The 13,506-nt window shown below is 35.8% G+C and overlaps 1 protein-coding gene across 1 annotated transcript; it reads right to left on the bottom strand.

Annotated features, from left to right (window-relative positions):
• Positions 1–8,802: 8,802 nt before the first annotated feature.
• On the bottom strand, positions 8,803–10,763 carry LOC122011328. Its single transcript, XM_042567715.1, has 7 exons — positions 10,632–10,763; positions 9,766–9,887; positions 9,474–9,667; positions 9,322–9,379; positions 9,161–9,239; positions 8,978–9,082; positions 8,803–8,904 (listed from the first exon to the last, which is right to left on the bottom strand). The coding sequence occupies exons 1-7, from the start codon at positions 10,761–10,763 to the stop codon at positions 8,803–8,805; spliced, it is 792 nt and encodes a 263-aa protein (XP_042423649.1).
• Positions 10,764–13,506: the final 2,743 nt, after the last annotated feature.

The raw sequence follows: 13,506 nt of genomic DNA, 5'->3' as shown, positions 1-13,506 counted from the left end.
TATCTAATTGGTTAGACAACTATTTTAGATGTCAGGTTTAGGGGGAGGATTAAACCAATACTTAGCACCAAAACTATTTTCTCCACCTTAAACATAATATTTTTTTTTAAATTTTTGGTTCTCAAAATTGAAGCGTTTTACAAACTTAGTCAATATTGAAAAGTAGATTTTTCAAATTTAGTTTTGAAATCTTTAATTTTGAAAAACTTATGTTCCAATTTTTTTTTTGAAAACTAGCTTTTATAAAACTAAATTTTTTAATTAGATTTTATAAACTAAGATTTTGAATCTGTTACAAATTTAGTTTTAACCAGTTTGAAAAGTAAAAACTCAGCTTTGAAAATTTTGATTTTTCATGTTTAAAAAATGTTTGAAAATTAAAACATATGTTTGAAAGTATTGTTTTTTTTAGCTTTTATAAACTTAGTTTTTAAATTGAATCTTCCAAACTAAGCTATTAAAAACTGATTCTCTTACTTATCTTAACAATTTTTTTTTTTGAAAAAGTAGATTTTTAACTTAGCTTTAAAAAACTCATGTTTGAAAAAGCATTTCAAAGTTGAAACTTATTTTGAAAAGTTAAACCTTGATTTTGAAATTTTTTAAAAACTCAGGTTTGAAAAAGTATCTTAGAGTTGAAACTTACTTTGAAAAGTTAAACTTTGATTTTTGAAATGTTGATCTTGAAAAACTCATATTTGAAATAGTATTTCAAAGTTGAAACTTATTTTGAAACTTTGATTTTGAAAAATTTATGTTTGAAAAATATTTCAAAGTTAAATTTCTATGTGTTAAAATTTAATTTCCCCAAGTTAACTTGACATCATTTCTTAAATTTCTGTTACTTTCTTTATACTATGTATGGATGCTTATGTCCTTATTTGATGAATGCCAAAGGGGGAGGGATAGGTGGTTAAGTTAGAAAAACTAAATGTAAATTTGAAAAACTAACTTAAAACCTTAAAACCGAGAAAATCATGCTTGATTTTTGTATATATTTTTCACTAACTTGACCAGGTTGTCATTCCATCAAAAAGGGGGAGATTGTTGGTGCGGTTAGCACTAACGGTCTAACTCAAGTTTTGATAAATGACAAATCAGGTTAAGTTAGGTGTGTCGTTATTTAACACTCTGATCGAGTGCGCAGGCTAAGTCCAGACAGGTCGACAGGCTGACCGGATGTCTGGCACGAAGTCCAAGCGGGTCGACGGGCTGACCGGACGCTTGGCGAGAAGTCCAGCTAGGTGGACGGGCTGACCGGATAGCTGGCGAGAAGTCCAAGCGGGTCGACGGGCTGACCGGACGCTTGGCGAGAAGTCCAGCTAGGTCGACGGGCTGATCGGATAGCTGGCGAGAAGTCCAGACGGGTCGAAGGGCTGACCGGACGTCTGGCAAGTGAGTAAAGGTAAGTCACTGGAAGGGAGTGACTGTGAGGACGCGTTCCCGGGAAGGGAACATTAGACGTCGATCCGGCTTAGATCCATTTTGGATATCTAAGTCGAGATCGTGACTAGATTCCGGTCTCGGAAAGACAGAATCTAAGTCATACTCTTCTTTGATTAAACTATAAACTGTGCTAACATCTTATTTTGCAGGATATATATATTGTTTGCCTCGGACTAACTCTTTCTTGCAGATAAAGGAGTTTCTGAAGAAAAAGTGGTCCGGGCGCCCGGGAGGCGATTTTATCCTGAACGCGTCGTCGCCACGTGGAACTCGCTGGTTGGACCTGCCACATCTCACCAGGGCGCCCGGAAGGGATCCGGGGCGCCCCGAGCCTCATATAAAAGGAGGGTCAGGGGGAGCTTCAAACAATAACTCAGAATCCAAGATCTGCTTCTCTGTGCTCTCGCGACGCCAAGAAAAGCTTTCCGAGTTACTGCTGATTTTGTTTTCATTTTATTGTCGGTATTTTTCTTCCTCTATTAATTCTTGTACTTAAACTTTGTAATATTCGAATTGATAGTGATTGCCCACCAAAAGCGGTCAACGACCGCGGGTCTTGGAGTAGGAGTCAACACAGGCTCCGAACCAAGTAAAAAGATTTTGTTTTAACATTATTTTACATTTCCGCTACGCTTACTCTTATCGACGAATTTTTTATAATTGATATTCTCCCACCCCCCCTTTGAACGTCTACGATCCAACAGGTACAAAAAGAAGCATAGGAGCAATTAAATGAATCACACTCACATTTGCATTTTTAGGCCGCCTTTAATTTTAAGCCACCTAAGTTTTGTAAATACTTCGAGGTTGAATGCTAGCACTAGGCAAGCATATAGGTACAAGACTACAAGTGAATACAATGTTACCAAAGTCGTCAAATTCTTGCAGCTGTTAATTGTCATCCTTATTTAGATCCTTCAAGCTTCACATACCATGTGGTAGACTTGGCACCTGATTATCTCTATTATTATTATTATTATATTTTTTGCTAATCTAGGTATGTGGGTCTTGGATCCATTTAATCCTGGAAGTGGATGGCCCAATTCCACAAACTAGCCACCAGATAAATCCAAGAAGTGTAAGTGGGTCCGAGCATGGCACCCTAGCATCACCAATAGTTTGAACTCTATGACCTTCGAAAATGCCTAGCGTGAGATTTAAACCCTCATTGCATGGGAATCATCCTTGCCGCTTACCACTGCACGATGCCCTGGGGTAACTTTCTCTCTCTCTCTCTATGTATACACACACATATCCTGGAGGTGGATGGGATGACCCCATAGACTGATCACCAGGTAAATTTGGAAAATGATGGTGGATCCTAGCATCACCAGTGGTTCAAACTCCATGGGCATTCAGGAATTCCCAACGTATGATTCGAACCCTCGTTACATGGAAATCATCCTTATCTATTTTGACCACATGCCCTGAGGGGCGACTATCTCTATTATTTAAATGTATTGGAGGTTGTTCCAACTGCAAAACTCAGCACACCATACTATCTCATTGTTCAACCACACTCATTGTTGCAACATAAACACTTAGAGAATGTTTATCTATTTCCTTGAGTTTTAGGCACTAAATTAGTGTTACTTGCATAAGCTTTGGAAAAAATTGAGCATTTTTTCTTCCTGGCACATACCGTTTCTCTGATACAAGCATTTTTGAGAAATTGAGCTTTGTCAACATAGGAAATATTTTGACAAAAATCTCTTGCTTCCCAAAAATACCCCTGAAATTAGAGTTATAAAAATCTCTTGTTTTTTGAACTAGGAAGGATAAATAGTTAAATAATTATAAATAAATTAATCAACAAGAAAAGAAGCAGATTTACTTGATTATAACCTAAGTGGTTGTTAATTTAAGGCAAGTGAAAGCTCTTAAGAATCTCTATCGTGGAAGGCGAAGAAGTCTTTTATAGACTTGAAAAGATCACAAATGAATAGGAATTAAATACAGAACTTGTTGTTATAATTCCTAGCTCCAGGGATTTTTTTATAGCCTCTTGGGTTGATGTTAAAGTTGGTTTTTGTTGCTTAGAGGGGCCTCCAACGAGATCTAGGGCGCCTCTAAGAGGACAAAGTTTATCCTCTTCTCAACGGTAGCCAATGGCTACTGTTCGCTCCAGGGTGTCTCCAAAAGAGGTGTGAGAGCAGCTCCAGCTTTGTCCAAGGCACTTTCAAGCAAGGCGCGAGGGCGCCTTAGCTTCATTTAGGATGACTCCAACAAGAGGTGTGAGGGCACCTCCAGCTTTGTCCAGGGTGCCTCCAACAGGAGGCGCGAGGGCACCTCTAAGTTGCTTGGAGACACCTCCATTTCATCTAGTTAACCTTCAAATGATTAACTCTTCCTTGCGCTCGCTTGGGTGATCATCTGACCGTCCAAAGTTGAGCTCACCCGAACCCAATTCCAACTTTTTCCTCGAGCAGACTTTCTTCTTGGCTTATCGTCCCTCGGATGCACCACGCGCTTCCTTCTCGTCCGTCGTTGTACTCTTCTACAACATCTCATCTCTCGGATTACCGAGCCCATCAACTTCCTTCCCATGCCATCGTTATTGCTAGCTGTGTTTTCCGTTCAACTTCTTGTGTTCCTAAGTTCCTGCATACTTAGACACAAAGATCAAATATAATAGAACCTAACTTAACTTGGTTGACCACATTAAATTATCCCAGGGTATTTACAATCTCCCTTTTTTTTATATGCATCAACCCGGGTTAAAGTTAGGGTTAAATCAAAGATAGAATTTATTTTGAAAAATAAATTTATAATTTATAACATGAATATTGCAATACAATCCTCCTCTAAAATTAACCCTATTTCTCTATCTTTTAATCACATAAAAAAATAGGGATAACAATATGACAAAAATAGATAAAAAATCTAAAAAAAAATTATTGGGGTTGTAACTTGTGGATCAAAAGGTTTTGTGATTTTACCTAAATTATTTTGCAATGAAAATAATTTTCTAAGTTTTAAACTCAGATTTACCAAAAATAATTTTAAAATAATTTTTAATTTTCAAAAATTCCTTAAAATTTTGTTAATGCGGAGAATCATAAATCTTAGCTTAAAAAAATTGGCATGATAAAAAGATATTAATTTTAAGCAAAATAAATATTTTTTGGAATAGAAGGAATATTTTTGAAAATTAAATTTTAAAAATATTATTTTTTTGGGTAAACAATTTGCTATTTTTTTTTTCTGAATTTCTTGAATCGCCATTCTCCGAAAAATCAGTTTTTCCAAAATTAAGTTTTCAAGAATTTATTAAATCGAAATATGATTTTTGATAAAATATTAAATAATATTAAAAAAATTTTGAATTTTTTTTCTATCAATAGATAACATTTATGCCTATACAAAAAAATTTGAAAAGAGTAAAATTCGGACATTATACTTGTGAAAATAATTTTTTCAAAAATAATTGCAATTTCAAGCAATTTTAGCAAAGAATTCTAGAAAAAGAAAAAAAAATCTAACAAGTCAATATTGATTTTGGAATTCAATATAAATTTTTATTTACTAGATTTATCAAGTATTTTCTTGGAATATCATTTTTTGGTACTTTTACAATTTGACCTCTATGACTTCTTAAATACCAATTAAGTCCTCTATAATTTCTATAACTTGAAAATTTTGAATTTGAGCATGCAGAATTCTTTTACAATAACTCTATTTGCTCTTGTAATATTTCATTCTCATCCTTAAGTTTGTCAAACTCTTCTTGTAGGTATGCATATTTCTTGTTTTCTTGTACATATTTGGATCTTAATTTGTATAATGATCTAGACATGAGTTTAATGCCTTTATATAATTCGTTAGGAGCTAGAAGACATTCCTCACTTACCATATCGGACTCAAAGTTTGACTCTCCACCTTTATTGCTGCTTTAGTCTAAAGTACCTCCCCTTCATTGATACTCTCTTCTTGGTGACTTGCCATGGGTGCTAATCCAGCATACTCCTCCAACTCGGACTTTTCTGATGATGACTCATCCCATGTTACTTTGAGGTTCCTTTGTTTGAGATTCCTTGACCCTTTATCTTTGACTTTTAGTTTTGGGCAGGTATCTTTTAGGTGCCCCTCCTCATTACAGTTGTAGCATCGTATTTTTTTTTTTATTCCATAGAAGCTTCTTAGCCTGAGACTTGTTGAATTTGTTATTTTGAAAGAACTTTGAAAATTTTCTTACCATGTAAGCTTTTTTATCTTCATCGAGGGATGTGTCAGAGTTCAGTTCAATCTTCTCAGACTGCTTTTCTTTTTTGAGTCTGTACATCTAGATTCGTATAATTTAAAGATAGAAAATAGTTCTTCTAAAGCACTTACCTCTAAGTCCTCGAAGATGTAGTAGGCGTTGACCTTCAATGTTCATTTTGGTGTTCTCGGGAATGCATTTAGAGTATACCTTATTGAATCTCGATTTGTTATCATTTCTCCGAGGTTGTTGAGTTTCGTGATCAACTCCTTAATCTTTGCGTGCAGATGAGCTACCGTTTCCTCTTTTTTCCATCCAGAGGTTGTAAGCTGGTTTTGGAGTAGGTCCCGTCTTGCCAGTTTAGCCTTCGAGGTACCTTTGTGTAGTTTCAGGAACTTCTCCTAAAGTTCTTTTGCTAAGTCATAGTTTCCGATATGGTTGACTTATTGAGGAGGTAGTACAGTAAGCAAATGGAATTCTGCTTTACCGTTGGCTATAAAGTTAGCCTGCTCCTTGTTCCAAAGATACTCTTCCTTCTCTACTCTATGTTGATCTTTGGGTACTATAAAACCATATTTAATTATTAATAAAATTCAAATTTTGTTTTAAAAAATACCTCTATCTGGCACTTCCATTGTGTGAAATCTCCCTTGAACTTCGGTGAATGAATGCTTAAACTGATGATTATCTTGTTGCTTCAATCGATGGTTAGTCTTTCTGAGGTGGTTGGGCTCTGATATCAATTATAGGTCCTTGTAGGCCAGCAAAAGGGGGGGGGGGGGGGGGGGAATAGCTCTAAACCCTAAAATTAGAGTTAGAAAAATCTCTTGCTTTTCGAACTAGCAAGGATAAACAGTTAAACAATTATAAATAAATTAATTAACAACATAAAAGAAAAGAGGCAGGATTTACTTAGTTATAACCTAGGTCGTTGTTAATTTAAGGCAAGTGAAAACTCTTAAGAATCTCCTTTGTGGATGGCGGAGAAGCCTCTTACATACCTGAAAAGCTCACAAATGAATAGGAATTGAATACAAAAGTTGTTGTTATAATTCTTAACTCCAGGGGTTTTTTTATAGCTTCCTAGGTTGATGTTACCATTAGTTTCTATTACTTAAAGGGGCCTCCAACGAAATCCAGAGCGCCTCCAAGAGGATAAAGTTTATCCTTTTCTCAACGGTACCCAATTGCTACTGTTTGCTCCAGGGCACCTCCAAAAGATACACAAGGGCACCTCCAACTTCGTCTAGGGCCCCTTCAAGGGAGGCGCGAGGGTGCCTCTAGCTTCATCCAGGGCATCTCCAACAAGAAGTGCGAGGGCGCCTCCAGCTTCATCCAGGGCACCTCTAAGTCTCTTGGAGGTGCCTCCTTTCCATCTAGTTAACCTTCAAAAGGTTAACTCTTCCTTGCGCTCACTTGGGTGATCATCCGACTATCTGGAGTTGAGCTCACCCGAACCAAACTTCGACCTTTTCCTCGAGTAGACTTTCTCCCCAACTTCTCGTCCCTTGTATGAACCACACACTTCCTTCTTGTCGGCCGATGTACTCTTCCGCAGCACCTCGTCCTTCAGATGTACCCAGCCTATCGACTCCCTTCTTGTGTCATCCTTCTCGCTAGATGCGTATTCCGCTTGACTTCTTGTGTTCCTAAGTTCCTGCATACTTAGACACAAAGATCAAACACAATAGAACCTAACTTAACTCAGTTGACCATATCAAAACTATTCCGAGGTACTTACACCTATTAGTCGTGTAGTAAGTATCAGTCGAGTGTTGTGGATGAACTAGTGCATAGAAGCCTTCTGAGTCAATTGATGGGTTCGACTATTATAGACCAGTCAATTGTCATTCACTACCAATAGACTGGTGTGTTCAAGATTTGACACATAAGATGTATTAATCAATTGATGAATGTGGGAGTCAACTGTTGACAATACCATTCGATTGATAACTAATATCAATTGATTGATAGCTCATTAGCTGCATTTTTAGAAGTTTTTCCTATATTCTTCTTTGCATTTTCTACTTAGTCGAACCAATATTATTGCAACAGAGAACTATTCCATGCTAAGGATGGTTGCCCCATAAGAAAACCATTCCTTTGTGCGCGTAGTGTGTGGTCGATTAGAAGTGTTATGAGTGATATTAAAAACCATAAGCTAACTAAGAAAGCTTATATATAAAGTTAATCATGTGCATGATATGTCAACCCAAAGGAAAGGGCATTATGTGGCATATGAAGGTGATTATAAGTTGTATGGAGAGTACTACTAGAAAGTTACATTTTAGTCCAAAACTTAATGAAATGTTGCATTTGGTATCTCAATCAATACCTATACAATTGCATATTTTGATTGTTGTATTATGTTACGACATATCTATAAAGATACATGCCTAGTTTGTAAATTGAGGTATGTTCTTTGTTTTCATTTACGTAGTGCTTTCAATTTATGTTAATCTAAACAACATCCGTATGCTTATAAGCACAAACTTTGGACAATGGAAAGAATATATTATGATATTATTAGGCTGCATATATCTGGATTTTGCATTTAGGCATATCATCTGCACCTTTATCCACTGAAAGTATTGTGAATCAAAAGGTAATCTTTGACAAGTGGGAGCGATCAAATCACATAAGTCTAATGATCATTAAGATGTTCGAGAATTCATTAGGAGTTTGATTACTAGAATAAGGATGCTAAGACCTTTCTTAAAGAACTAGCCAACTGATTCATCTCAAATGAAAAGGTCAAGAGTATCATAATTCTTACGAAGTTAGTTTTCTTGCGGTATAATGAGAAGGGTAACATTAAAGAGTACATTATGGATGCCAAATTTACAATACTTAAAAGGAGAAGTCAACACTACATGAACTTATATCTTAATGTGTACAAGAAGTGTGTATAAGAAGAATAAAGATTAAGATATGACATATCAAATAGTGCTCACTTGGCATCTCTATGATAGCACTGAATCAAGAAAAGGGAAAAGGTTAATACTAAGGGTAAGAGTAAACAACAGGACTTCAGGGAATAAGGTATGTAAGTAATAAGATACGGACCCAACTTATTACTCAAAAGTACCAGGCTATAACTTATGCCCAAGAACAGATCCTCTTCGACATCTTGCGGTCTGCACTGCCGCCACACACTAAGCCTTCACCTTCTCCGCCAAAGCCAGAGTTACCTCCTCTTCCACATGAGCTTCTCTCATCCTCTGCCCCTCCATCTTCCATTGTTGAAGCTCCTTTGCCTGCAACAACGACAGCACAACTTTTCTCAATTTGGAATCAATCCAATCAAATTAGCAACAACAAATCAATCACCTTCTGCATCGCAGTGAGCGCTTCCTTGCAGGCCGAGTTGTACTTGTCCAACGTTTGCTTCAGCTCCAATTTCAATTGTCTCATCCTTCCTTCCACTTCTTCATTCTATGAATTGCTTCAAATACCTATCAAACAATAATTTTTTAAAAAACATTTCTTCAATTTCTGTTTGATCGTACTCACCATGATTGTTAGAGAATTGGACTGTGCATTCTCGTATGATCTTGTTGAAGAAATATTCCCTCCTCTGGTGAAAGGTGACCTATATATATATATATATCCCATCATTCAAAGTGTTCTTGTTGTTGTTTTTTTATACTTTGGTATCAAAATAGAAATCTTACTTTATCGATTCAGTTTCTTTATGCAAATTCCATGGAGCCAATCCAGTCTCATTTGGCACTGCAAAGAAGTTTCAAGTGTAAGAAGTTTGTCTTGTTTATAAGATTATGAAAAGTACTCAAGTTTACTGAAATATTTAGATTCAGATTCATACCTTTCTTGACATTTCTAGGGATATTGCTTAGAATTTCAGGTTTAGGAGCTGCTTGGATGGGGCTTTGCGGCCGGAGAGGTGGTGGAGCTGACTTAACAGCACTCCTCAGCGAGGACACCTTCCCTTTCGAGATGACAATGACTGTACAAAAATCAGGCACAGCTTTGCTGATGCTTGAACTCAGGTTTGTGCTCCTAGATGATCAGTCGAGAATAGTATTTATCCTCATATGGTATGATCTTGTATTCACATATGAGTTGAATCTATTAGAGTGGAAGATAAACTAACTTACCTGTCGAATTCGCCTTTAGGCGACTCACCGATCACTAGCTTCTCTATTGAAGACTGCAAAACAAACTCAACAATTGCTTTGGATACATTGGGGTCCTCGAGTACGATACCTTTGCAATGAACCTGTTCGACACAAGATCTTGCTCACACTCGAATCAAAGCATTCAATGGACTTAGGAAACCAAATCTACTCACATCTTTTCTTGAGCAAAAACATTGATATGGGATGAAGATTTCCCTCAGGGCATTGTTTGCTGTAGAATCTACTGTGCACATATATAGACATTAGATTCAATGTGAGAATATGTGAAGAAACAATAATCTCTTTCACTCCAAAGATACATAGCAATAGCAAAAAGAAACATAAAAGATCAAATGAACCGGGAAAAAAATTGAATGCTATCATCGTATCAGTTTAGTTCACGGGCTGAGATAAGCAGACTCAAACTACTAACATCCGCCATAGGATAAACCATCGCCTCTTAGACCATAGAGGCCAACGAAAGACAATAACTCCCCCCAAATATAGCTTATAATTTTTATCGTACTGTACTTTCCAAAAAACAACTCTTCTCAAAATCTCAAAAAGTGCTGAATCAGAATCTCATCTAGCTACAAGAGAACCAAGAAAGGAGAGTTACGTTCTCCTCCTTTTTCTGTCCGACTCTTTGATCTTAAGAATGCTAGTTTTAAGAATAAGTGATTGTCCTTCTCCGACCCTTACTGTCCAATCAGGGAGCAGACAACTAATGTGTTCCACTTATTGAACAGGTCTATGGTTAGTCCATCCTTGGGGTGATCTTGTAGTTCTTATGGGTGGAGACGACGGCAGAATGAATTAGGTGGAAGATCGGAGATAGAGCATACACGAGGATTTGGTGTTGACATGGATGACGATGAGGGTCTGCCCTCTAGCGACGATATTATCCAGAGCCCATCTAAAAGCAGTCTGGCTATTCTCATCAATGGCCACAGCCACAAGAGGGCAGCCTGCGCCATCTAAATTCTCCCTCTGGTGCGTTCCTTTTTGCATAATTCAAACGCGTTTCGTGCTTCGAATCCGGTAACACAATGACAACTACAACGATGACAACTAGAAGATCTCTTGCTAATGTTGTCGCTATATATATATACATACACACACCCACACTTTTATTGTGAGGTGCAGCGTCGAAAGAGGGTTGTCAAATCTTGGTCTTTGTTTATTGAAGATTAATTAGGAGGTTTGATGTGGTTTGTTTATTAAATATTTTATTTGATAAGTTTTAATTAAGTTAGAGTTTTTATTAGAAAATATTGATCCAATAAGTAAAATATATTTTATTTTCTCATTTTAAAATATAAAATTAGAAGAAGGGCTCGGGGATCTCTTCTACGTCTACCTCCAAACTGCTGCATCAATTGTGGAAAGTCGATCGACTTTGAGAGTAGTCGAAACAATCGCATTGCATCTCTTGTCGTCGCAACCGCAATGGCTGACTGCTCCACGCTCTGTCGCCGAGGCAGTGATTGGGTGTTGCACAACAATGCTGCTGCTATAGCTATAGCTAAGCGAGTGTCAACACTGATGAAAAACACATTCACCTCTTTCAACAATGAATAGAGACATTGTTAGTATAAGAGTTAAGAGCCAATTATAAAGCATTTGATAAGAGATCTATTGTATTATATTTTATAAGTAAAAGATAATATTTATGATTATTATATTTATTTTATATTTGTGACAATTTAATAAATATAATAATATCTCAGGGTAATAGATTCTACTCTACAATATATTAATTTGTTTAATTGATAGTGGGAGACTATATATATATATATATATAGTATATATATATATATATATATATATAATATTACTTTTAACTATTACTAGTCAAGTGTTAATATACAAGGTAATATTAATGCGTTGAGACTAGTATATAGGCCAACTAATAACTTAATCTCATAAGTCATGGATACAAGATATCAAGTTGACACATGAGTATATATATTAAAGAATATGTATTGAATTGACCCTTCATGAGAATGTTTCATGGATCATTATATGAATATCATAAACATTCTTATAGTGACTATTAGTATAAATAATCCTTAGACCTGAATCACTATGGTTCCCTACATAAGGAGTCGTGTACTTTGGTATCGATAAATGTCACCTGTAACAGGTGGACTAAAAGTCGATCACTGGATATGCAATAATTTATACGGAGGGATGTAAGTGATGTAGATGAGATCTATCCTTTCCATATGACGGAAGTAATATCTATGGACCACTTGATTAAGTAGGACTACTAAAATACATGGTCAAGCTCAAATAAGTCAATATGATATATTGAGTCATTTCACTACAAAAAAACTGTAATTTAGGGACGAAAATTTGCAACGAATAATATTCGTTGCAAATTTGCAACAGCATTTGCAACGAAAAACAAATTTGTCGCTAATTAGCAACTAAAATAGCAACGAAATAAATTCGTCGGATATTAACAACAAATATATTTTCGTCGCAGAATTCGTTGCCAATCAGCGTCAAAATCTAAATTTCGTTGGAAAATTTATGCAATTTTGCGACAAATCTCTGGATTTGTTGCTAATTGGCAACGAATATATATTTGTCGCCAAATTTAACGCAATTTAGGGACGAAATTTCAAATTCGTCCCTAATTTACTGTTTTTAAGACAAGTAGCGAAGGATTCGCAAGAAGCTTTCTTTTCTCGAAACAAATTTCTATACATTCGTATCGATCTTATGATCATAATGACGACACGAAATTATTTTTTAACTAATATTTTTGGGTTTTTTAAAATTTGAAAATGAATATTTTAATTGTTGATAAAAAATTTTTAAACCCCAAAATATAGAGTGGAAAAAATGTTTGGGACCATCATTGCGATCAGGAGATCGATACGATAAGAACTGGTTTCGTGTCATTCTGAGGTGTCTAGGTCATGCATCCGTATTTTTATTGTTTACTTTTGTAATTTAATAAAATTAGATATCTGGGACGAACTCCAGAATTCGTCCCAGATCTGGGACGAACTTTGGAGTTCGTCCCAAACTGTGAATATTTGAAAATTAGGAAAAAAATCTTTCAAAAAATGAAAACTTGACCTATAGAACTCGGATTGGTACGGAACAAATTTCTATGCGCTCGTATCGATCTTATGATCATAATGATGACACGATATTATATTTTTAGCTAATATTCTCTGGTTTTTTAAATTTTGAAAATGATTATTTAAATTTTTGAAAAAAAAAATTATCAACCCCAAAATATAGCGTGGAAAAAATGTTTGGATCCATCATTGCGATCAGGAGATCGATACGAACGCATAGGAAATGGTTTCGTGTCATTCTGAGGTGTCTAGGTCATGCATCCGTATTTTTATTGTTTACTTTTGTAATTTAATAAAATTAGAGATCTGGGACGAACTCCAGAATTCGTCCCAGATCTGGGACGAACTTTGGAGTTCGTCCCAAACTGTGAATATTTGAAAATTAGGAAAAAAATCTTTCAAAAAATGAAAACTTGACCTATAGAACTCGGATTGGCGCGGAACAAATTTCTATGCGCTCGTATCGATCTTATGATCATAATGATGACACGATATTAATTTTTTAGCTAATATTTTCGGGTTTTTTAATTTTTGAAATTGATTATTTAAATTTTTGATAAAAAAATTTATGAACCCCAAAATATAGAGTGGAAAAAATTTTTGGGGCCTTCATTATGATCAG

The sequence above is a fragment of the Zingiber officinale genome, chromosome 8A (genome assembly GCF_018446385.1).
Source record: "Zingiber officinale cultivar Zhangliang chromosome 8A, Zo_v1.1, whole genome shotgun sequence".
Classification (NCBI taxonomy): domain Eukaryota; kingdom Viridiplantae; phylum Streptophyta; class Magnoliopsida; order Zingiberales; family Zingiberaceae; genus Zingiber; species Zingiber officinale.
Note: the sequence above shows the minus strand (reverse complement) of the source record. Positions and strands in the feature narration are given on the sequence as shown.